The sequence below is a fragment of the Nipponia nippon genome, unplaced genomic scaffold, assembly GCF_047370975.1.
Source record: "Nipponia nippon isolate SJK-2023a ecotype South Korea unplaced genomic scaffold, ASM4737097v1 scaffold_9, whole genome shotgun sequence".
Taxonomy (NCBI): Eukaryota; Metazoa; Chordata; class Aves; order Pelecaniformes; family Threskiornithidae; genus Nipponia; species Nipponia nippon.
The window spans coordinates 49,175,470-49,197,496 of record NW_028262413.1 but is presented as its reverse complement, the minus strand read 5'-3'; the positions used below and the strand labels follow the sequence as shown (position 1 = coordinate 49,197,496).

Sequence of the window (22,027 nt, the reverse complement as noted above, 5' to 3'; positions counted from 1 at the left end):
ACCACCGGTAATGGCTCTGGCCTCGCTGCCCCTTCCCACATCCTGCCGGCGCCTCGGCCCCACGGGTCTGCGGGAGGCCGAGGACGGCGCTGGGGCAGGGTGAGTCCCTCTGCTGCTCCTGGCTGCTCCCCTTCCCCTCACCGGTGCGGAAGAGGGCAGGGAGGGGGGGATAAGCCAGGCCAAACCCCTGGACGCCCATTTCCCCCCAGGAGGGCTGCAGCCGAGGCCCGCGGCCGAGGGCTGGTGCGGGAGCAGCCCCAACCCGGCCGGGGCAGAGGCAGCCCTGCAAGCCCTGGCTCCTGGGGGCTGGCGTGCCAGTTGCCCAGGGACCCCCGGGGTCCTGCCCAGGGACAGGAGCCCCGAGTGACCCGGCAGAGCAGAGGGAGGAGGCCACGCTGAAGATGAGACCTGAAGGCTCCTGCTGCGGACCAGCAGCATTCCTGCCCAGGGCAGGGCTGTCAGGCAGCTGGCTCTGGCAATGGCTCCGTGTGCCCCAGGGGGCCATGGCCAGGCCACCAGACCCCTCCGCACCCCAGGCGAGCTGGGGGGACGCAGCGTGTGAGGGACGTGGAGGGCAGGGGCTGCCCGGGGGCTCAGTGCTCTCCTGTCCGAGCTGCCTGTGTGGTCCAGAGATGGGATTCGGGGCTGGGCCTTGGGGCTGCCTCCCGGCTCCTGGCTGCCGTCCCCATCGCCCATCCCCAGCCAGGCTGTGCTTTGGTGCCGACGGGTGCTGGATTTTGCAGAGCTCAGCCGGGGTTTGCTTGCCGGAGCGTGTCCCCTGACTCCAGGCTCCTCTCCCGGGCAGCGAGGCAGAGGGGAGCCGGCCTGGCACCTGCCCAGCCCCTCCGCAGGTACCTGCCGTGCAGTAGACAAGTGTTTATTCTCACCCTGCCAAGCACCGGCCGAGCCAGCGCCCCGGCCCTGTGCCCAGGCTGTGCTGAGTCACTTCCCAAGTGGGGAGACCCTGGGGACCGGCTGTCTCGGGGTGCTGAGACACCCGGCAAACCCGTCTGTGCCCCGACCGCAGCCCCACAGGTTGCCCACGAGGATCGGGACATCTCCGAACCCACCGCTGCCAGGGCAGGGGGTGCCAGGTGGGTCTGGGCTACAGGGTGCTGGGCTGGGGGGCTGAGCGAGGGGCACCCCCGAAGCGGGGACACCATTCCCGGTGTGCCTGGGTGCTGCGGGTGCTGCGGGGAGGGGGCGCAGCCCGGCTCGGTCGCTGCTGGGCGATGGTTTGTCCCCTTTCCGGCCACCCCCGGGATGAGCCTGCTGGCCCAGGCTGGTGCGAGGGAGGGGACCCCCAGCAGGATCCCGGGGGGCTCAGGGGTGTCGGGGCCGGGTGGGTGGGTGCGGTTCATCCCGGGCAGCAGGGTCCCCGGGCTGCGTGCGGGCGGCCTCCGGCGCACCCCCCCCCGGCTGACGCCTCCCAGCTGGGGCGGCGGGGGGTCCCGCAGCCGCGGGGGTCCCCCGGCCCCGGGGGTCCCGCTCTGCCCGGGGCTGGAGGCGCCTTCCCCCCGCAGAGCCCCCTCGCCCCGTCTCTGCGCCGGCTGCGCCGGGGCCCCTGCGGCGGCCGGGGTCCCCCGGGCTGGGCTCCGCGCCCGCTGCCCGCCGCTGCCCCGCGCCCCGCCCGGGCCGTGCCCCGCCGGCCCCGGGCCGCCCAGCAGCCCAGGGGTTAAGGGGGCGAGGAGGCTCGGGTTTCTTCCCCGGGAGCTTTAGGAGGAAACTTTCCTGCTGCTGGCGGCTGCGCTAGCGGAGCCGGGACGCCCGGGAGCCGGGCGCAGGCAGGGCGCAGGCAGGGCGCAGGCAGGCGCCTGGATGGGGCTGGGGCTGGGGCTGGGGCTGGGGCTGGGGCTGGGGCGGGCGGGAGCCCCGCTGCCCCTCGCTCCCCGCGGCTGAGCGCAGGACGGTGAGTGGGGGGCGGTGCCGCTGCCCAGGCCCCGGGGGGCAGAGCCAGGGGTGCTGGGGGTCCCCGTCCTGGGCGGCGTTGGCCGGGGCCGGGCGGGGCAGGGGCTGCGTGGGTGCGGGCAGGGCCGGGGCGGGGCCGCGGGGTTCGTGTGCGTGGGGGTTACAGAGCCCGCTCGTGGGGGGCCCGTGGGGTGCATGAGGTTGCGGAGGGCGGTGGGATGGGGGTGCGTGGGAGGCCACGGGGTGCGCGGGGCCACGGCCGCGGGGGAGCTGTGCGCGACGGGGGTGATGCCCAACGTCTGGGCCCCGGGTGGCTGCGGGTGGGACGTGGGACGCGCGCGTGGGACGTGGGATGTGCGTGGGACGTGGGACGCACATGTGGGATGTGGGACACGCGTGTGGGACGTGGGATGTGGGTGCGACGTGGGACACGCGTGTGCGCCGTCTGCGAGGGCTCCACGGAGGAGGAGGCTTTGCGGCGGGGGAGCAGGAGCCCGCGCGCGCTGGGGCTGGGGGAGCCGGGGCACGTGCGGGGGTGCAGGCAGCGGCGGGGGGCTGCGGCGCTGGCTGGTGTTAACGGGGAGACGCGCGTGAGGGGGCCAGTGCGGGGGCGAGCGGGGTGAGTGCCCGCGCCCCGCACCCGAGGGGGTCTCTGCGGGAAGGGCCAGCCCCGGGCAGGGGCAGCGTGCCCGTCGGTGCGGGACGGAGGGCGTGCGGGGTGCCCGGTGCCCTCCCGGCTGGCTGTGGCCTCGGTCCCAGCCGTGATTTGGCGTATGCTGTTCCCCAGACCCTGTGCCTTTGGCCAGAGCGAGGGCAGGGGCCGGGACAGAGCGTGCCTGTGCTGCAGGCCCGCACGCAGTGGGGACGGCCAGGCCGTGGGGACGGCCGGGCTCCTCAGGGCCGGGATGCCCAGGGACGCCGCAGCATCCCGGGGCTGCTCCACCAGGCGCGGTGACGCTGCAGCTGGGTGCTGTTGGGGACAGGGCACGGTTCCCTGAGGACACCGCTCAGCCCCTTTCCGCATTCACCCCTTGCCCCAGAGCTGCAGCTCCCGGCAGGACCTGCCCACGTCACCGCATGGGGAGATCAGATCTTGGGAAAAGGAGTTTCTATTCCCAGGACAAGACGCGGTGCCTCCCCGCCCCACCCTGACCAGCACGGGGACTTCGCTCCGTGGCTTTCTGCCGCACCTGCTCTGCCGCCCCAGCCCGGGGAAGCCTCTGGCAGAGCTCCCGGGGCTGACCCGCATGGCCTGGGGGGCTCGGGCTGCTCTCCCCTGCCAGGGCAAAGCTCTCACGGAGAAGCCCCCGTCCCGTACGCCCGCACGCCGAGCCCTGGTGTGTTTGCTCGGCTCCAGCCAGGCCCCGGCTGGGGGCTCTGCGCCGTGGGGCGCAGGCGAGGCTGTGCCCGCAGGACTCGCCATCTCCCAGTCGCACGCTGTGCCGGTTGAGACCCCCATCTTGCCCGAGTGCGGCCTGTGGCTCGTGCAGGCTGCTGGGTGCCCTGTGGCTGGCGGCAGCTGGCACGTGGCTACTTGGGCTGGGTTCATGAGGCCCGGAGTTTGACCTCCAGGTGTGAGCTGGGCGATACAACCCTGGACTTTGAGAGGGCAGTGGGCAGGGCGGGTTCCTCCCCGGCACGGTCCCGTCTCCACCTGTGCCACCGTGGCCCCCCGAGGCTGCACCCCGCGCCCTCCCGCTATTCCCCTGGTGCGTGGGCAGCCCGGCGAGGTGTGCCCCTGCCAGGCTGCGGGCGCCGGCCCCCGCCCGCCGTGCCCTCAGCCCCTGCAGCGGGTCCCTGGCAGGCAGAGGGGCGGCCGGGACCCGCCGGCGGCGGCGCAGGCCCTGTCACTCGAGGGCAAACAGGGCGACACTGAGCCAGAGGCCGGACTCAGGTACTTGCGGCAAGGCGGGGACGTGGCCGCCGGCTGTGACCACCTGCTGTGTCCCTCCTTTTGCAGGGCCAGGCAGGCGCTCGGGAGGTACCCCAGGAGTCTGGCCCGCAGCCCGTGCCCGCTCCCACGCTGCCCATCCCTGATGGTGCAGTCCCGAGCTGCTGGTTTTACCCCCTGCTGCAGCGGCACTGGGTGTTAGTGCTCCTGCAAGGCCGGGAGGCGGGCGGGTGGAAAGCTCATCCCCGGGGGCCGTCGCCGCCCCGAGCCTTATGGTCATTTAATACTTCACCCATTAACTTGGACTAATAAACCTCGTGGGAGCGAGAGGCTAAAAGCCGTGCCAGCCAGGCAGCTTCACGAACACCGCTCCTGCAGCCCCACCATGGCGGCGGGCTTCTTCATCAGCAGGACCGTGGGCATCGTGGCCATTGTGCTGGCCGTGGGGGCCATGGCCACCATCATCGCGCTCTCGGTGGTGTACGCCCAGGAGAAGAACAAGCATACAGGTTCTGGCACCGACGACACCACCACCACGGCCGCCCCCACCACCACGGCCACCCCCACCGCCACGGCTGCCCCTAATGCCACGACCACGACCACGACCACCCCCGCCACGACCACGACCACCCCCACCACCACCGCCACCTCCACCGCCGACCCCAGCAAACCCTGGAACCAGTGGAGGCTGCCAACGACGCTGATGCCGGATTACTACGAGGTGACCCTGCAGCCCTTCCTGACGCCCGATGTCAACAACATGTACCTCTTCAAGGGCAACAGCAGCGTGGTCTTCGTTTGCATGCAAGACACCGACCTCATCATCATCCACAGCAACAAGCTGAACTACACCATGCAGGGGTCCTTCCATGTCTCGCTGGAGGCGGAGAATGGTGTCATGGAGCAGCCCGCCATCTCCGACACCTGGCTGGAGACCACCACTCAGTACCTGGTGGTGCAGCTGAATCGTCCGCTGAGGAAGGGCCAGCGCTACCGGCTCTTCAGCATCTTCACAGGGGAGCTGGCTGACGACCTGGCCGGCTTCTACCGCAGCGAATATGTGGATGAGTTGGGTGCCAAGTAGGTGGAGGGCAGGGGGCCAAGGGGGGGACGCGGGGCTGGCCTGGGGATGGTGGAGGGCACGGGCCAGGTTTGGGGCTCCTCTCCCACTGGGACGGTGGGATGGGTGTGGGGGAGCCTCTGTGCCCCCCTCTGTCCGCACGCCACCCCAGCGAGGAGGGGACTGGGGAGCAGGCAGGGCGCGGAGTGAGTGGAGGGACCCGGGGGGGTGCCGGCCCCTGCAGAGACCCCCGGGCGCTGACGGGACTCACTTGCAGGAAGGTGGTGGCCACCACGCAGATGCAGGCAGCGGACGCACGGAAAGCCTTCCCCTGCTTCGATGAGCCGGCCATGAAAGCCAACTTCACGGTGACGCTGATCCACCCCTCCGACCACAGGGCCATTTCCAACATGCCCGTCGAGAGTGAGTGGGGTGGGGGGGGCCCCGGCGGGGGGGTCCGGAGGCCCGGCAGGGCAGCAGGGTGACCCTCCTCCCTCCACTCCCCGCAGGCACCCAGGAGCAGAAGATTGATGGGAAGAGCTGGAATGTCACCGTGTTTGAGACCACCCCCAAAATGTCCACCTACCTGCTGGCCTTCATCGTCAGCCAGTTCGACTATGTGCAAAACGACTCAGAGAACGTGCTGGTAGGCTGGGGCTGGGGGCCCCCCCTGCCCGCCCGGGGCTCTGAGCCCGGGCAGCGGCTGAGCCCCACATCTCTCCCCTCCAGATCCGCATCTGGGGCCGCCCCAAGGCCATCGCCGAGGGCCAGGGCAACTACGCGCTCCAGGTGACCGGCCCCATCCTCAACTTCTTCGAGAGGCACTACAACACGGCGTACCCGCTGCCCAAGTCTGGTGGGTGCCGCAGGGCAGATGCGTCCCCGGGAGGAGCTGCCGGCCGTGGGGGGGGGGGGGGCAGGCAGTCTGGCACCCTGGCAGCGGCATGCCAACGAGTCCCCTTCATCCCCCAGACCAGGTCGGCCTCCCCGACTTCAACGCGGGCGCGATGGAGAACTGGGGGCTGGTGACCTACCGGGAGAACTCTCTGCTCTTCGACAATGCCTACTCCTCCATTGGCAACAAGGAGCGGGTGGTGACCGTCATCGCCCACGAGCTGGCCCATCAGGTACCCGCCGGGCCCCCCGCCCGCCCCGCCGGCTGGCTGGGCCCAGCTGACGGGGCACTGTGCCCCCCTGCAGTGGTTCGGGAACCTGGTGACGCTGCGGTGGTGGAATGACCTGTGGCTGAACGAGGGCTTCGCCTCCTACGTGGAGTACCTGGGCGCCGACTCGGCAGAACCCTCCTGGGACATCGTGAGTGCTGGGGCCAGCAGGCAGGGGGTGTGGGCAGGGGGTCCGGGCAGGGAGTACAGGCACCCCCGCCACCCCTGCACCCCCAGGGGCTGCCCCCGCTGCCAGGAGGGTGCAAGTGGGGCTGAGGCAGGTGCTGGCACTCACCCCCGCAGAAAGACCTGATGGTGCTGAATGAGGTGTATACGGTGATGGCGACGGATGCCCTGACCACCTCCCACCCGCTTACCTTCCGCGAGGACGAGATCAACACCCCAGCCCAGATCAGCGAGGTCTTTGACAGCATCGCCTACAGCAAGGTGGGTGCGCAAGCCCCAGGCGCACGGGGACTGGACGCGGGGGTCCCGGGGTGGCGGGGTGGGCTGTGGGGTGCCTCACGCACCCGGAGTCTCTCATCCGCCATCTCCGCAGGGAGCGTCGGTGCTGCGGATGCTCTCTGACTTCATCAGTGAGGACGTGTTCAAGAAGGGGCTGCAGGTGAGGTTCTGCTGGTGCTGGGAAGCACCGAGCCCTGGTGCGGGGTGGGTGGCCCGTGGCAGGGGCCTCCCCGGGTGCTCTGTGGGTGTCCTGCACCCCGGACCTGCCCCTGCCTCTGCCCACCCGTCTCTCCTGGTGCTCTCCCGCAGTCCTACCTCCACACCTTTGCCTATGGAAACACCGTCTACACGGACCTCTGGGCTCATTTGCAAGAGGTAGGAGGGGGCTGGCTGCTCCCCCTGACCCAGCCCCTTGCCCGCCGCTGCCCCGGCTCCGGGAGGCTGCTGGCAGGACGGGGTCCCAGCCACACAGCTGCTGCGTGCTAGGCAAGAGGGGCGGCGCTGGCCGAGCCCTGTGCCCCACCGGGACCCCCTGGCACCGGTGACCCACGGTGCTGCCCTCCCTGCAGGCTGTCGTGGAGAGCAATGTCTCGCTGCCCAGCTCCATCAGCAACATCATGGACAGATGGACGCTGCAGATGGGCTTCCCTGTGGTGACCGTCAACACCCTGGACGGCACCGTCACCCAGAACCACTTCCTGCTGAACCGCAGCTCTGTGGTGGAGAGACCCTCCGTCTTCAAGTGAGCGGGGTGGGGGGCTGTCGGCGGGGAGGGGCCGGGGGGCCGGGGGGGCGAGGGATGGTCCCACCACCTGCCTGTCCCTGGCACAGCTACACCTGGATCGTCCCCATCACCTGGATGACGGACAAGGCTTCTGGGGACAGGTACTGGCTGACCACAAGCTCAGGTACGGCACGCACGGCCTCGCTGCCACCTCCCCTGCCCTGGTGGAGGTTGGGGTCCCCCAGGGAGGCACGGGTGCGGGGGGCTGAGCCTGGCCCCCCTCGCGGGTGGGGGGTGGCTCCGGCAGACCCTCCTCTCCCCCTCCCAGAAACCAACAACAACTTCAAGGTGAGCAGCCCCGGCTGGCTCCTGCTGAACCTGAACGTCAGCGGGTACTTCCGCGTCAACTACAACCCGGAGAACTGGGAGCAGCTCCTCACCCAGCTCTCCACCAACCACCAGGTACACGGGGCCGGCCAGGGCCAGGGTGTGGGCTGCGGGTGGGCCCGCCCCATGCACCCCACGCACCCCACTCAGGGCTGCCCTGAGATGCTGACTCTGCCCTCTCCCAGGCCATCCCCGTGATCAACCGTGCCCAGATCATCGATGACGCCTTTAACCTGGCCAGGTGAGCCGTGCCGGCTGCCCCAGGCGCCCGCCGGGGCGAGGGGGACCAGCGGGGTCAGCGCCCTGGGAGCGGGCAGCGGCTGCGGGGCCGGGGACCTGACGCCGCCCTCACCCCTCGCAGGGCCAAGTACATCAATGTGACCGTGGCCTTGCGCACCACGCGGTTCCTGAGCAAGGAGACGGCGTACATGCCCTGGGAGGCGGCGCTCAACAACCTCCATTACTTCCAGCTGATGTTTGATCGCAGTGAGGTCTTCGGGGTGATGACGGTGAGCAGTGCCACCGCTCCCCAGCCCCGGCCCCGCAGCGGGTCCCGCCGCTCGGCAGAGCCCCGTGCCAGGGGATCGGGGGCGAGGGGCTGGGTCTGCACCCAGAGCTGGGCGGGGGGCTGCTGCCGGTGCTGCTGGGCACTGACCATCCTCCTGCCCCCCAGAAATACATACAGAAACAGGTGACGCCCCTCTTCAACCACTACAAGAACATCACCAATAACTGGGGCACCATCCCCAGTGGCCTGATGAACCAGTGAGTGCAGTGGCCCCGGGGCCAGGCTGGACCCCTGGGGTCTCCCCGACCGCATGGGGACGGTCACCCCAGGGTGAGGGCTCAGCCCCGCCTGTGGCCCGGCACCAGCCGGCTGGTGCCTGGCTGCCGTGTGCTCGTCCCCAGCCCCACGTGGCCCCTCTCTCCCCAGGTACAACGAGATCAATGCCATCAGCACAGCCTGCTCCTACGGCATCCCTGAGTGCCAGGAGCTGGCCACCAAATACTTCCGCCAGTGGAAGGAAAACGTCATCCAGAACCCGTGAGTCCCCGGGGTGCCCCGATGCCAGGGTGGGCGGCCAGGCTGGGCATGACAAGGGGCTCCTGGCTGAGATGGCTCTTCTCTCCCGCAGCATCCCCCCGAACCTGCGCTCCGCCATCTACTGCAGCATCGTCGCCACGGGCGGGGAGGAGGCCTGGGACTTCATCTGGGAGCGGTTCAAAGAGGCCACCGTCGTGTCCGAGGCTGACAAGCTCCGCACGGCCCTCTCCTGCAGCCCCCACCCTTGGATCCTTAACCGGTGGGTGCGGGGTCCCTGGCGGGCGCCGCGGCACTGCCCCTGCCGGCCCCTGACCCAGCAGCGTCCCCCCGCAGGTACCTGCAGTACACCCTGGACCCCAACAAGATCCGAAAGCAGGACGCCACCGCCACCATCAACAGCATCGCCAGCAACGTGGTGGGGCAGCCCCTGGCCTGGGACTTCATCCGCGGCAACTGGAGGACAATCTTCGGCCAGTGAGCACCGCACAGGGGGCTGTGGGGGGCTGTGGGGGGCCGGCTGGGGCAGGCAGCATCCCCCGTCCACCTGTGCCCCTCGGGGGGGTGGTACCGTCCCTTCCCTCAGCTGTGTGGGGTCAGGGCAGCCCCGGCTCCTGGTGCTGCTCTGCCCGGGACCCCCAGCTCAGCTGTCCCTCTGCTCTCCCAGGTATGGGGGCGGCTCCTTCTCCTTCTCCCGGCTGATTTTATCAGTGACCCAGAGGTTTTCCACGGAATTTGAACTTGAGCAGGTGAGGCTGGACCCTGGCAGGGTCCATGGGACCGGGCACCAGGGACCCCAGCCCCGGCAGGAGCAGGGGCATGGCTCTGCACTGCTGGCGCCTTGCAACCTGCCCTTTGCCAGCAGCCCTGGGGAGATGGGGCTCCTGCCCCTGTCCCTCATGTGCCCAGGGCTCTGGGCAGCTGCTGTCCCTGTCCCGGGATGCTGGGGTGCTGCTGGGGGCTGTCGGGGTGCTCCGCGCCTGTTCCAGCCCCTCTTCTCCCCTGCAGCTGATGCAGTTCAAGGCAGACAACCAGGACATCGGCTTCGGGTCGGGGACGCGGGCGCTGGAGCAGGCACTGGAGCGGACCCGTGCCAACATCGAATGGGTGAAGGAGAACAAGAAGACGGTGCTAGCCTGGTTCCAGGGCGAGACCGCCGCCAGCTAACCGCGCGGCCCTGGCTGCCGCTCACCCTCCTCCTGGCCCGGCCGTGGGGCCAGCTGGTGCGGGATGGGCTGGGGTGGCCAAGCCCGAAGCTCCCAGAGCCCACCGCCCCGCGGCTGGGCGGGCCCCTCACCCACTCCCCAGCTCCGCTCACTCCATCCTCTCCGGCCCCCGGCCCCAAACGCTCCCTCCCGGTGCCCCCCATGTCTCGCTGGGCAGCCCGGCTGGGTTCTTCACCGCTGCTCGTGAGGGGCAGGGTCCGCTGCCTGCAGGCAGGGCCTGGTGCCTGTATGATGGGCAGCACAGGGGGGACGGGGGGCTTTGGGCTGGCGGGGGGGCCCTGCTGCCCTCGGCTGCCCGGGGCGGCGCGGGGCTCCCCAGGCTCGTGCAAGACCTGGGGGGTGTAAATAAAGGCTTGCACGTCAGCTTTCGCCGGTGGCCCTGGATGCTGGGGGGAACGGGGCGCGGGCCAGCTCCTTGGGGCCGGCATGGGGGGCTGCGCCGGGGCCCGGGCAGGAAGCGCCTGGGACCCCGTGGCGGGCAGGGGGCAGGGGCTGGGGACGCAGAGCCCCCCGGGCCGTTAGGAGCCTGGTGCTAAGTGGCTCTGGGGGCTTTGCCGACGCCAGCCCCCCGGCCCCTCCGTCTGACGGCTGTGTGTGAGCTCTCCTGCTGGGCCCCAGCCCAGGGGGCTGCTGTGCCCGCTGCCTCTGGGGCTGGGGGGCCTCCGCACGGTCCCCCTCCAGGGCAGGCGCTGCGGGGTCTGGGCAGGAGGCAGCCGCGGCTTCCCTGGGCTGCCCTGGCGGGAGGGCGTGCTGGCAGCCGGCCCCTCGGGAACGGCTACCGTGGGCTACCCAGTATGGTAGCTCCAGACAGAGCTAGATGGTTTGAGCACAGGGATGGGTCAGGACGCGACGGGCGGGTGGGAGCTGCCCTTCCAGCGGTCAGCAGGGCTGGGGTGCCCCGGGTGGTGTGTCCCTCCATCATCCCAGCTCTGGAGACGTCTCCGAGCTGCGGGGTGGGCTGGGAGGGGGCACCGAGCCCCCAGCCCAGAGGCAGCACCTGGCTGTGTGTGGGTGCCAGCCTCGGGGGTGCCCCAGGCCCGGGACACAGCAAGCGGGGTCCCGCAGTAACGAGTCGGGGTGCAGCGATGCAGGCAGCTTTAATGAGGAACCAGTCACGGTGTCCATCCCACACGGCTCTGTGGCATGGCCACGCTGCCATCCCCTGCGCTGCCTCTCCGGCCGGGGGTACAGGATCAGCTCCACCACCCCCAGTGCCATGCTGGGGTGCAGCTGGGCAGGACGGGGGCTGCACGGGGGGCCAGGGAGACAAGCCCGTCCGGGGCCGGTGGGCTGCAGAGCTGTGCAGAAAGAGCTGTGTCAGGTGAGCGGCCGTGGGGCGGTACTGTGCCCCCCACCCCGCACCCGGGCTGGCTCTCCGGCTCAGCACGCATCACGCTGTGCCCCCCAGCTCGTGTGGACCCCCTGGCCACGGCATGCAGGTGGCTTTGCTGGTGCAGCCCTGCTCGCACCCCACGAGGACCCCCTGTCCCCTTCCCGCCCGACCTCGGGCTCTCCCCCACCCCGTGGCCCGTGAGGGCGGTGGGTGCAGGAGCAGGGGCTGGGCTGGGGAGGGGGCTGTGCATACCTGGCAGTGCGCAGGCAGCTGGGAGCCGCGCGCGGGGGTCCCAGGGGGCCCTTTGTCCGTCAGTCCTGCCCCGGGAGGCTGGCGGGGGGCTGCAGGCTCCAAGCAGCAGGAGGAAGCCATCCCAGTGCCTGTGGCCATCGCACATCTCCGGGGGGGCTCCAGCGGGGTCACTGCTCCGAGGCTGCATGGCGGTGATGACCAGGACCCTGAGACAGAGCCAGGGGTCCTGCACAGCTCCTCGGGGGTCCCCGTCGCAGGGATGTAGGGGGACGACCCCCAGGCCCCCGACCCCATGTCGGGAACCCCAAGCACCTCTGGGGGGGTTCCCGCAGCAGGGCCACAGGGGGGTGACCCCCAGGACCCCGTCCCCATGTCCGGAGCCCCGTGCAGCTCCAGGGGGGTCCCTGCCATGGGAGGTGACCCCCAGCCCACAGTGCCGGGGGGCGAAGCATCCCGCAGGGCCGGGGCCGGTGGGTACGGCTGGGGGTGCGGGGTCTGGCAGCACCCCAGGCCCTGGGGGCAGAGGGGGCAGTGGCGGGGGGCCGCCCCCCGCCGCCGGGCCAGCGCCTCCTCGCTGAGCCCCAGCAGGGCCGAGAGGTGGGCGATGTAGCGGATGGCGAGGCGCAGGGTCTCGATCTTGGTCAGGCTCTGCCCCGCGGGCGCCAGCGCGGGCGGCAGGTAGTGCCGCAGCCGCAGCAGTGCCTGCGCCAGCCGCCGCATCCGCAGCTTCTCCCGCTCGCTGGCACTCTGCCGCGGGCCCCCCGGCCCCCCGCACCGCCCTGGCTCACCCCTGCCGCCCTGCCGCCCCCTGACCCCCAGCCGCCAGCCCCGTGGGGGACACGGGGACGCACTGGGCGGCTTCGCAGAAGGGGTCAGGGAGGTGGCGTTGGCGAGGGCCCCAGCCGGGTCCCGGAGCAGGGCATGGCCCGCTGGGGGCTGGAGGCCCCGGGGCAGGAGTGGGGCTGGGGGTCCGGCCATGGCAGGGGTCTGCTCTGCCGCCTGCATCTGGGGGTGCTCAGGCAGCCCTGGCTTTATGCGGGGCTGGGGTGCGAGGCAACACCTTTGTGACCGCCTGGAGGTGTCAAAACCTACAGAGCCAGGCTGGGGCCGGCTGGGAGCCTGGGAATGCCGAGCCCATTTGCAGAGGTGTCAGTTCTGACTCCTCCGGCCCTTAATTGGCACTGCCCGGTGCTGGGAAGTGTGCAGGGACCAATTCACACGGCCATGAGAGATGCTAACGTGCCGACCAGCCCTGCCAGAGCCCGCACCACCCTGCACGGCAGCTCTGCCAGGCCGGCTGCACCGTGGGGTGCAGCAGGGACTTGACCTTCCAGTGCCGGGACCCTGAGCAGCCAGCCCCGACACCCAGCAGTGTCCCCACACCTCCCCTGCCCTCTGCACAGCTCCCAGCCCCAGGCCGGGGGTCCTGACTGTGCTCCCAGCTCCAACCACCCGCCTGGAGGGGCAGGGGGATGCGGGGATGTGGCAGCCAGGCTGGTGCACTGGTGGTGCAGCCAGGGTGCTCCCTGCCCAGGTGATGTCCCTTCACCCGGCCATGCTGCCTCGGTCTCCCCAACCCTGTGGGATGCGGCCCCGGCTCTCTGAGCTCCTGGCATGCTCTGGAGAAGCTGGAAGCACAGCCTGTGTGTTTGTGGGGACCCATTGGGCTGTGCCCACCTGCACGGAGCTGAGGCTCCCTGCGCTGCTTGCCCAGCTGGTGCAAACCCCAGGCCAGGGGTCGGGGTCCCGGAGGCAGTGGGCAGCACCGTACTGGGGTGCTGAGCCCTTTAGGAGGCTCCAGGGCAGGGGACCCTGTCTGTGCACATGGGCTGGGGGAAGCAGGAGCAGGGGGAGGCAGCTGCTCGCCCAGCTCAGAGTGGGCACTGCTCCTGGGTGCACAGGGCCGTTTGCCGGGATGCTTTTGTGGCGCTCTCCCCTGGGCTGGGCACAGCCTCCGGGCACCGTCCCCGTCCCAGCTGGGGGTACAAGAGTGCACAGCCAGGGCCGGGAGCCATGCAGGCGTCTTGCCCCCCAGAGGGGCCGGAGCAGGGACAGTGGGTCCGAGGTGGGCGGCAAGGGGTCCTGGGGAGGGCCCCCAGCAGTCCCCATCGGGACCCCCGCAGCGGGAGGGCTGGCTGCTCCTCGGGGCATGGGTCCGAGCCAGGCACCCACTGCCTGGGGAGGGCTTTGGCCAGTGTTGGCCAGTGGCACCGTCAGGAGGCCCTGCAGCGCTCTCAGTGCCCTTGGCCACATCCACCCCATGGCCCCGTGCCCACCCTCCATCAATGTGGACAGGAGGGATGTGGGGCGACTCCATCTCCCCCGAGGAGTGAGGGGCTGCGGGTTCTCCCCTGGGGGGGCTCTGACCCCATGGCCAGTGCTGTCACAGCCCAGCCGCGCTCCAGCACTTGTCTAAACAGAGAGAGAGGTGGGAAGCGGCAGCTCAGCGGGGCCGCAGAACTCATTACCCGGGAGCTCATCAGCTAATGAGACCCAGGAGGGGGCCTGGGAATGGGGGGGAGCGGGGCCAGGGCAGCACCGAGGGGCACGTGGGGAAGGGGCCGTGCCCCAGGCTGCGCCGTCGGGTGCAGAGCACCCTGCAGAGCACCCTGCCACGCTCCCGGGGCCAGGCCGCCGCCGGACCCCCGCTGCAGCCCCCAGCCCCGGAGACAGGCTCTGGGATGGCGTCAGACGACTGCGCACCCAGAGAGGCGCTGCAGGTCCGGGTTGGCACCGGCACCCTCGGACCTTGGAGCGCTTGGGCAGAGGTGAGCGATAAGCAGGATTTCTCACGTCACCTCAGTGTCACGGCATTGCCAAGGAAAACTGAACAAACTTCATGTGACTGCTGGGAAACACGAGCCCGTGAGCAACGAGGTGCTGGCTCACCCATCGTGTCGCCAGCACTTCGCTGGGGAAGGGCTGGCCCTGCACCCCGCTGCTGGCGCTGTGCCCCGTGCCCGGCTCCATGCCCCGCAGCTGGCCCCGTGCCCAGCGCCATGCCCCACAGCTGGCCCTGGGCCCCACGGCTGGCCCCATGCCTGGCTCCGTGCCCCACAGCTAGCCCTGGCCCAGCTCAATGCCCCACAGCTGGCCCTGGGCCCCACGGCTGGCCCCGTGCCTGGCTCCGTGCCCCACAGCTGGCCCCGTGCCCAGCCCTGTGCCCCGCAGCTGTCCCCGTGTCCAGCACCATGCCCCACAGCTGGCCCTGTGCCCCCTGCCCAGCTCTGTGGCTGATACCCGATATTGGGGGAGCCCGTGCACACCCAGTATGGGGCTCCTGTGCCCACTGCTGTACCCCCAGGGCTGTGCACACTCGGTACGGGGGTCCCGCGCCCCCCGCCGCGCCCCCGGGGCTGTGCACACCCGGTGTGGGGGTCCCGCGCCCCCCGCCGCGCCCCCGGGGCTGTGCACACCCGGTGTGGGGGTCCCCGCCGAGCCCCGGGCTGCGCGCTGCCGTGCGGGGGCCGCGTACCCCGAGGCACGGCGGGGCCGGGGCCGGTGGCGGGGCCGGTGGCGGGGCCGGTGGCGGGGCCGGGGCCGGTGCCCGCCCCCCGCGCGCTCCCTGATGGCTTTTCCGTCCCGCGGCGGGGCCCGGTTTCCCTGGAAACCTTCGCACCCGCCGGCCCCGACACCTGCGGGGCCTGGGAACGCGGCGGGGGGGCCCCTCCCAGCCCCGCCCCGCCCCGCCCGCCCCTCCGGCACCCACCGGCGCCCACCGGGACCCACCGGCACCCACCGGGACCCTCTGGCACCCACCGGGACTCACCGGCGGCCGGGCCCCTCGGGGGCTGCGTGTGAGCCGCCGTTAGCGGGGGCGGCGGGCGAGCGGCCGGGGCAGGGCGGGCCGGGGCGCGGGGGTCGGCGTCCCGCAGAGCCACGGGGATGCGCGGCTGGGGCCGCGCTGCGGGGGGGGACCTGGGCACCCAGGGCTGGCACCGCTGCAGCTCGCGCCCCGCTGCGGACCCCCGCTGCGGACCCCCGCTGCAGACCCCGCTGCAGACCCCCGCTGCGGACCCCCGCTGCGGACCCCGCTGCAGACCCCCACTGCGGACCCCCGCTGCGGACCCCCACTGCAGACCCCCGCTGCAGACACCTGCTGCAGAGCCCACTGCAGACCCCCACAGCAGTCCCCACTGCGGACCCCGCTGCAGACCCCCGCTGCAGACCCCCACTGCGGACCCCCACTGCAGACCCTCGCTGCAGACCCCCACTGCAGAGCCCACTGCAGACCCCCACAGCAGTCCCCGCTGCGGACCCCGCTGCAGGCCCCGCTGCCAGCCTCACTGCAGCCCCCGCGTGGGGCCCGAGCCCCCTCCTCGGGACGGGGGGGTGAGGGATGGGGGGGTGGGCAGCACAGAGCAGCCTCACACCGCTGGGGTAAAATTCGTCACCTGCCTGTTCAAAGCCGGCTGCCCTCGGCCCCCCCTGGCCTTTGAAGTGCTGCTGATGCCGGCCACGAAGGTGCCACTTCACACCTCTGGCCCGGGATAAAGCCGGGACGGCCGGGGGACACCGGCACACGGCCCCGCAGCCATGGCCCGCTCGGCAGCCCCCGGCCTCCCGCTCCCCGCCACGGCCCTGCTGCAGGACTGGGGTTGCCGCGGACCCCCGGACCCCGAGGGCTACAGCAGCAGCTCACCCGCACCCTCACCCGACTCCTGCGGCCTCTCGTCCCCCGCTGCTGCCCGGGCACCCTGCCGCCGTCCTGCTGCCCCCCGCCTGCGGGGCGGCCCCGGGGGCAGGAAGGGGATCCGGGGCCCGGGGCCGGGGGGCCCGCGGCAGAGCGCCAGCGAGCGGGAGAAGCTGCGGATGCGGCGGCTGGCGCAGGCACTGCTGCGGCTGCGGCACTACCTGCCGCCCGCGCTGGCGCCCGCGGGGCAGAGCCTGACCAAGATCGAGACCCTGCGCCTCGCCATCCGCTACATCGCCCACCTCTCGGCCCTGCTGGGGCTCAGCGAGGAGGCGCTGGCCCGGCGGCGGGGGGCGGCCCCCCGCCACTGCCCCCTCTGCCCCCAGGGCCTGGGGTGCTGCCAGACCCCGCACCCCCAGCCGTACCCACCGGCCCCGGCCCTGCGGGATGCTTCGCCCCCCGGCACTGTGGGCTGGGGGTCACCTCCCATGGCAGGGACCCCCCTGGAGCTGCACGGGGCTCCGGACATGGGGACGGGGTCCTGGGGGTCACCCCCCTGTGGCCCTGCTGCGGGAACCCCCCCAGAGGTGCTTGGGGTTCCCGACATGGGGTCGGGGGCCTGGGGGTCGTCCCCCTACATCCCTGCGACGGGGACCCCCGAGGAGCTGCACGGGGCTGTCGCCTCCAACGTCTCCTCGTGGCTGTCCCCTCCTCACTGCGCAGGGGCAGGGTCCCCCCCGGGCCTCCCTGGTGACCCCCTCCTGGACGCGGGGCTGATGCTGCCGGAGTTCGTGGATGCAGGGACAGTCACCGAGGTAGGTGCGCTGGCAGGGGTCGGGGTGAGCCCAGGTGGCCCTGGAGTGCTTGGGGCAGTGCGGGGACTGGTTTTGGGGTACCAACAGCCTTGTCTGGGGTCGGGAAGGGAGAGGTGTCCCCCCTCCTCCCTGCAGCGGGTGCATGTGGGTCCCTCAGCCTGCTCCTCTCCCCGGTGCCACCCTCCCTCGTGTTTGTTGGGGTCCCATCAGCTGGGACAGACCTGAGGCCATGGTCCTGCTTGTCCCTGGCCGGGAGCCCTCCTGGCGGGTGGGCTCTGTCAGCCCCCGTTCCTGCACCCCCAGGGACCCCAGCCCTGCCCTGGCCGGGCACTGTCTCACCCACCTTCTGCTCCCCCAGGACCTCTCCGCAGACCTGCTCTCTCTCTTGGAGGCTCTGCTCCCACCACAGCCCCAGGACTGACCCGGACGAGCCCCCAGCTCCCCGGTGCCGGAGCACCCAGTGCCACGCAGCCCCACGACGCACCATCCTGATGCCTGCAGCTCGGGGGACGCGTGTCCCCCTGGACAGCTGGGAGGTGGGGGGAACGAGCTGCCTCTTGTGTGAGCCTGGACGCGCTGGGCGGCCGCGACTGTACATAAATAAACCCTTGTGCCCCTGCGGGTGTCACCGCGTGGATGTTCCCACAGCAGGAGCTGGGCATGGGATGGGGTGCGGCGTGCCCAGGCCACCGCGTCAGCTCTGGGAGTGGGTCTGGGGCCGGGAGAGGATGGCTGAGCTGGTGAAGCCCCGCTCTGCAGCAGGGCAGGCCGTGGGCATCCCGCCGGGCGTGGGCAGGGGCTCCGGCACGGGTCCAGCGCCGCCTTGCTGGGCTGCAGGGGCTGGGGACCGCGGCACACAGCTGCAGGGCAGCTGGACAGCATCTGGGAAAGTGATTGCAGGGAGCTATTGGGAGAGACACCTCCTGTCCTGGGGTCTGTCCCCCGGCCGGGGAGGGGTGGGGGTCACCAGCACCCCCCGGATCCGGTCCCGGGGCTCGGTGGGAGCTGAGCACCGCGTGCCCCCGCAGCGCAGGGTTAAATGTGGGTATTTGGGGTCCAGCAACAGGGGAAAGGCTCGGGTGTGGGGCCGGGGGAGTGTGGGGGGCTGCAGACGGGCCCCTCTGCCCCCAGCCCCCTCGGCGGCTCCCTGCGGGGTGCGGGGCCGGGGTCTGGAGAGCCCATTACAGGGACCCAGTGGGGCCTGACAGCCGGGTGCTAATGCGCCGGGGGCCCTTCTCCACCCACTCCGGGGGCGCTGGGGCAGGGGGTCTGCAGGGCTAATGAGCCCCACTTATCTGTGAAATGACTTGCTAATAATGTTAATTCCTTCTGCCAGGGGGGCGAAGCCTTTGAGATGCAAAGCAGCCCCCCTGCCCTCCCCCAGGCTGTGGCTCCCCCCGGCCAGGGCTCAAGGGACTTGGGGACACGCTCTGGCCATGGGGACAGCCACGGCCTGGGGAAGCAGCTGGCAGAGGCAGGGCTGGGAGAAGGGACCTGTGGGTCTCTGGGACCCCCCAAATGATGCACCCCAAAGCGAGGAGCCTTTGTGCACCCCGACACCCAGCCCTGGCAGCATTTCCCTCTGCCCAGCTCCTTGCCCAGCTCCCTGGCCCCGCTGCCAGGGGGGTTTCCTGGGGCAGGCAGCCGCCCGAGGTGCCAAGCAGGGGCCACGCCAGCCCTGCGCCGTTAGGATGGGATTTGGGATGAGCTGGCGCAGCGGGGACGGGCAGAGGGGGCAGAGCTGCCTGCCTGCGGGTGGGGGGTAGAGGGATTCAGATCTCAGAGCAGAGCTGTATGTGCAGGTGTGCGTGCATGCATGTGCATCAACAGGGATGTGCATTGGAGAGTGAGTGTGTGTGAGCACTGTGCACGCTTACGTGTCCGTGTGGGTGGGTGGGTGGCGTGGGGTGACGGACCAAGCTGTTCCAAGCGGGCTGGCTACGTCAAGGAGCAACCTGAGCTACCAAGGGCATCCCGCCGGCCGCCTGCTGAGTGTGGCCCAGCAGCAGGCGCGGAGGTGGCTGTAGGCACCGGCGGTACCTGCCCCACTCCCCCTCTCTCCCTGGCCCCGCCGGCTCGCTGCCACCGGGCACGGCGCGGATGCAGGAGCCCTCAGCGCAGAGACCCGGCAGCGTGTGAGCAGCGGCCCTGACATGGCCCGGCTGGGCGGTGCTGGACAGGACACCCTGGCTGGAGGTGAGGGGGGGGTGTCCCCCGGGGGCTCTGGCACTGGGCTGGGAGGGTCCCCGTCCCCGTGCAGGACCAGGAGGGATGCTCCGGGGAGGGGATGGATGGGCAGCAGGAACGGCCTGGGGTAGGCGGTGGGGTGGGCTCAGCTGAGACTGTCTCCCTCTGCCTTGCTTGGTGCCAGGGACCCCCTGTAGCACTACGGGGAGTGGCGGGGCTCTGGGGGCTGCTGGGGGCTCTGGAGGGGCAGCGGGGATGCAGAGCAGCTGAAGATGGGAATGCAGTGAGCTGGGGTTGTGGTGCAGGCACTGTGGCCCCGGGCAGGGAGCCGGGCCCCCTCTGGGTGGGCTGCTGCTGCCTCTCTGCCTGTTGCGGCAGGAAGGGGCCATCCGCACCCAGAGCCTGCAGTGGGGAATGCCAGCGCGGAGCCCCCCAGCAGCCTGCTCCCCCCGGAGCGGGGCTGTGCCTGGAGCCCCCAGGCTGAGGGAGGCGAGGAGCCCCTGCGGCTGCCCACCTTCTCCCCCGCCGCCCAGGCCCGCGTGGCCGTCACCTTCGCCCTCTTCGCCCTCTCTGCTGGCTGTAACCTGGCGGTGCTGCGGGTGGCGGGGGGCCGGCGGGGCGGACAACGTTCCCACATCCGCCTGCTGCTGTTGCACCTGGCCGCCGCCGACCTGCTGGTGACGGTGGCGGTGATGCCGCTGGATGCCGTCTGGAACATCACGCTGCAGTGGCGGGCGGGCGACCTGGCCTGCCGCCTCCTCATGTACCTCCGGCTGCTGGCCATGTACGCCTCTGCCTTCGTCACCGTTGTCATCAGCCTGGACCGGCAGGCCGCCATCCTGCGCCCGCTGGCCATCGCCCGTGCCCGGAGGAGGAACCGCATCATGCTCTACGTCGCCTGGCTCCTCAGTGCGGGACTCTCGGTGCCCCAGGTACCTGTCCCCAGGGCTCCTCTCCGGCCCCGTACCCCATGGCAGATGCCCGCCCGGCCCCCGTGCCGGCTCCCCGGGTGCCCAGCTACGCCGGCTGGGGTTGGTCCCAGGGCTGGTGCTGCCGTGAGTCCTGTGGGATGGGGATGGAGAGGGCCTGGAGCAGAGGCAGCCGAGCTGGGCAGCAAAGACAGGGCTGTGGCAGCGTGCCCCCTCCACCCAGCTCTGCCCCCCTTCCTGCTGTGTGCCCCGGGTCCCACTCCCACAGGCGGGCAGGGTCTGACCCTGTGGCTCCAGTGGTCCCAGGCTCGGGGCCCTGGTGTCCTGCCGGGGAGGGGGCTGCCATCCCACTGCTGCTCTGCCTCCAGCTGTTCCTCTTCCGCACGGTCACCCTCCGCCCGCCGCACAACTTCACCCAGTGCACCACGCGGGGCAGCTTCCCCCAGCCCTGGCACGAGACCCTCTACAACATGCTCGGCTTTGCCTGCCTCTTCCTGCTGCCGCTGCTGATCATGGTCTGCTGCTACGCACGCATCCTCCTGGAGATCTCCCGGCGCATGGGCTCCAGCCTCTGTGAGTGCCCGGGCACTGGGCTGCCATGTCCCCGTGCCAGGGGGGTTTGCAGGGACCCTGGGATGGAGGAAGCAGGGGGGAGCCCTGGCTGGGGCTGTGCGGGGACCCCCAGCCCTCCCTCAGGGCACAGGGTCCCTGCCCCAGCTGGGCTGCTAAGCGTCCCCCACTCACAGGCCGTGCCCCCCCAGTCTCCTCGCAGGACGTGTCGCTGCGGTGCTCCAGGAACAACATCCCACGGGCACGGCTGCGCATGCTGAAGATGAGCCTGGTCATCGTGTCCTCCTTCATCCTCTGCTGGACCCCCTACTACCTGCTGGGGCTGTGGTACTGGTTCTGCCCACGGGCCATGGAGAAGAGGGTCTCGCCGGCCCTCACCCACATCCTCTTCATCTTTGGCCTCTTCAATGCATGCCTGGACCCCATCACCTACGGGCTCTTCACCATCCCCTTCCAGAGGGGCTGGGGCTGCCCCTGCGGGTACGGCCCCGAGCCCCAGCCGCCCTCCCCGGCCACCGGCTCCTTCCGCTGCTCGGCCTCCTCCCTGCCGCCCAAGCGGGGCGTCCCGGGGTGGCGGGTGCCCGCCCAGCCGGGGCTGCCCGCTGGGGCCGGCTCCTGCCAGAGCAGCTCCCTGTGACCGGGCACAGCCCTGCGCCCACGGGGACACCCCGGGGTGCTCAGCAGGCACCGAGGCTGCGGGCAGGAGGGGACCGGTGGCAGGACAGCGAGGTGGCAGGACAGACCTGGTGGGGATGGAGTTGCTGCCGCTCTTTTCCCACGCCCCAAAATGCCTCTGCGGGCTGCAGGGCTGGTGTGGGTGCCCCCCGGTCCCCTCTCCCCTCTGCGCCTGCCAAGCCCTGCACAGCTGCTGGAGCAGAGCCCAGCACAGCAATAAAGTGTCCTGCGGCCACCTCCTGTGCTGCCTGTGTCCCCAGAGCCAGCGCTGCTGGGGACGGGCTGGGTGGGAGTCGGTCCTGGCTGCTCCTGTCCCTGCCGTGGGGTGGTCCCGGGACCCCCAGGGAGGCCCAGCTCCGAGGGCATCCCCCGCATCGGCCAGGGCTGGGTGCTGGCCTCTGCAGCGGCTGCCGGGGCTGTTGGTCCCCGCCGGGCTCCTGGCCCCGGTGGGGCGCGGGGCTGGTCCCTGCTGGTGGAGCTGAGCTGGCAGCAGTCCCAGGGCACCGTGCAGCCTTGCACCCGCTGGCAGCTCCGCTAGAAACGGGAGCTCTCAGCTCCTGACGAAGGTCGTTGCGAGGTGCAGGGGCCCAGCTGCTCCCGGCTGCGCAGCAACTGCCCCAAGGCCAGTGCTGCCACAGGAGCTGGCGCGGACGGCGGGGCAGGAGAGGCTGGGGAGGCGGGGAGGGGGCTGCAGCCCCGGGCCTCGAGCAGGGGCTGTGGGTGCCCGGGCCCCTCACCTCCCCCTGCGCCCCGGAGCAGCAGGTCTG

The 22,027-nt window shown here is 71.4% G+C and overlaps 4 protein-coding genes and 1 long non-coding RNA gene across 6 annotated transcripts; 3 read left to right on the top strand and 2 right to left on the bottom strand.

Annotated features, from left to right (window-relative positions):
• Positions 1-903: 903 nt before the first annotated feature.
• On the top strand, positions 904-10,234 carry ANPEP (alanyl aminopeptidase, membrane). Of its 2 annotated transcripts, none has more exons than XM_087743827.1 (21): positions 904-1,094; positions 3,869-4,879; positions 5,137-5,282; positions 5,369-5,505; positions 5,589-5,715; positions 5,832-5,986; positions 6,060-6,173; positions 6,326-6,469; positions 6,582-6,647; positions 6,797-6,862; positions 7,057-7,229; positions 7,319-7,395; positions 7,540-7,673; positions 7,784-7,839; positions 7,960-8,107; positions 8,272-8,363; positions 8,533-8,643; positions 8,735-8,902; positions 8,977-9,117; positions 9,308-9,389; positions 9,649-10,234. In XM_087743827.1, the coding sequence occupies exons 2-21, from the start codon at positions 4,185-4,187 to the stop codon at positions 9,805-9,807; spliced, it is 2,991 nt and encodes a 996-aa protein (XP_087599953.1). In that variant the 5' UTR covers positions 904-1,094; positions 3,869-4,184; the 3' UTR covers positions 9,808-10,234. The 2 variants fall into 2 exon arrangements, with proteins under 2 accessions (XP_087599953.1, XP_087599954.1); XM_087743828.1 differs by lacking the exon at positions 904-1,094 and adding an exon at positions 1,844-1,909.
• A 710-nt stretch (positions 10,235-10,944) lies between these two features.
• Positions 10,945-11,594, bottom strand: LOC148050342 (uncharacterized). Its single transcript, XR_015701478.1, has 2 exons — positions 11,452-11,594; positions 10,945-11,164 (listed from the first exon to the last, which is right to left on the bottom strand). It is a non-coding gene; the product is annotated as an uncharacterized LOC148050342 (long non-coding RNA).
• Positions 11,595-11,618: 24 nt separating this feature from the next.
• LOC148050341 (mesoderm posterior protein 1-like) lies at positions 11,619-12,429 on the bottom strand. The gene is made up of 2 exons (XM_087744364.1): positions 11,682-12,429; positions 11,619-11,632 (listed from the first exon to the last, which is right to left on the bottom strand). The coding sequence occupies exons 1-2, from the start codon at positions 12,427-12,429 to the stop codon at positions 11,619-11,621; spliced, it is 762 nt and encodes a 253-aa protein (XP_087600490.1).
• Positions 12,430-15,987: 3,558 nt separating this feature from the next.
• LOC104017187 (uncharacterized) lies at positions 15,988-17,392 on the top strand. The gene is made up of 2 exons (XM_009470194.2): positions 15,988-16,899; positions 17,258-17,392. The coding sequence occupies exons 1-2, from the start codon at positions 15,988-15,990 to the stop codon at positions 17,318-17,320; spliced, it is 975 nt and encodes a 324-aa protein (XP_009468469.2). The 3' UTR covers positions 17,321-17,392.
• Positions 17,393-19,052: 1,660 nt separating this feature from the next.
• Positions 19,053-21,222, top strand: LOC104017188 (putative gonadotropin-releasing hormone II receptor). Its single transcript, XM_087744486.1, has 4 exons — positions 19,053-19,092; positions 19,657-20,018; positions 20,384-20,588; positions 20,777-21,222. The coding sequence occupies exons 1-4, from the start codon at positions 19,053-19,055 to the stop codon at positions 21,220-21,222; spliced, it is 1,053 nt and encodes a 350-aa protein (XP_087600612.1).
• Positions 21,223-22,027: the final 805 nt, after the last annotated feature.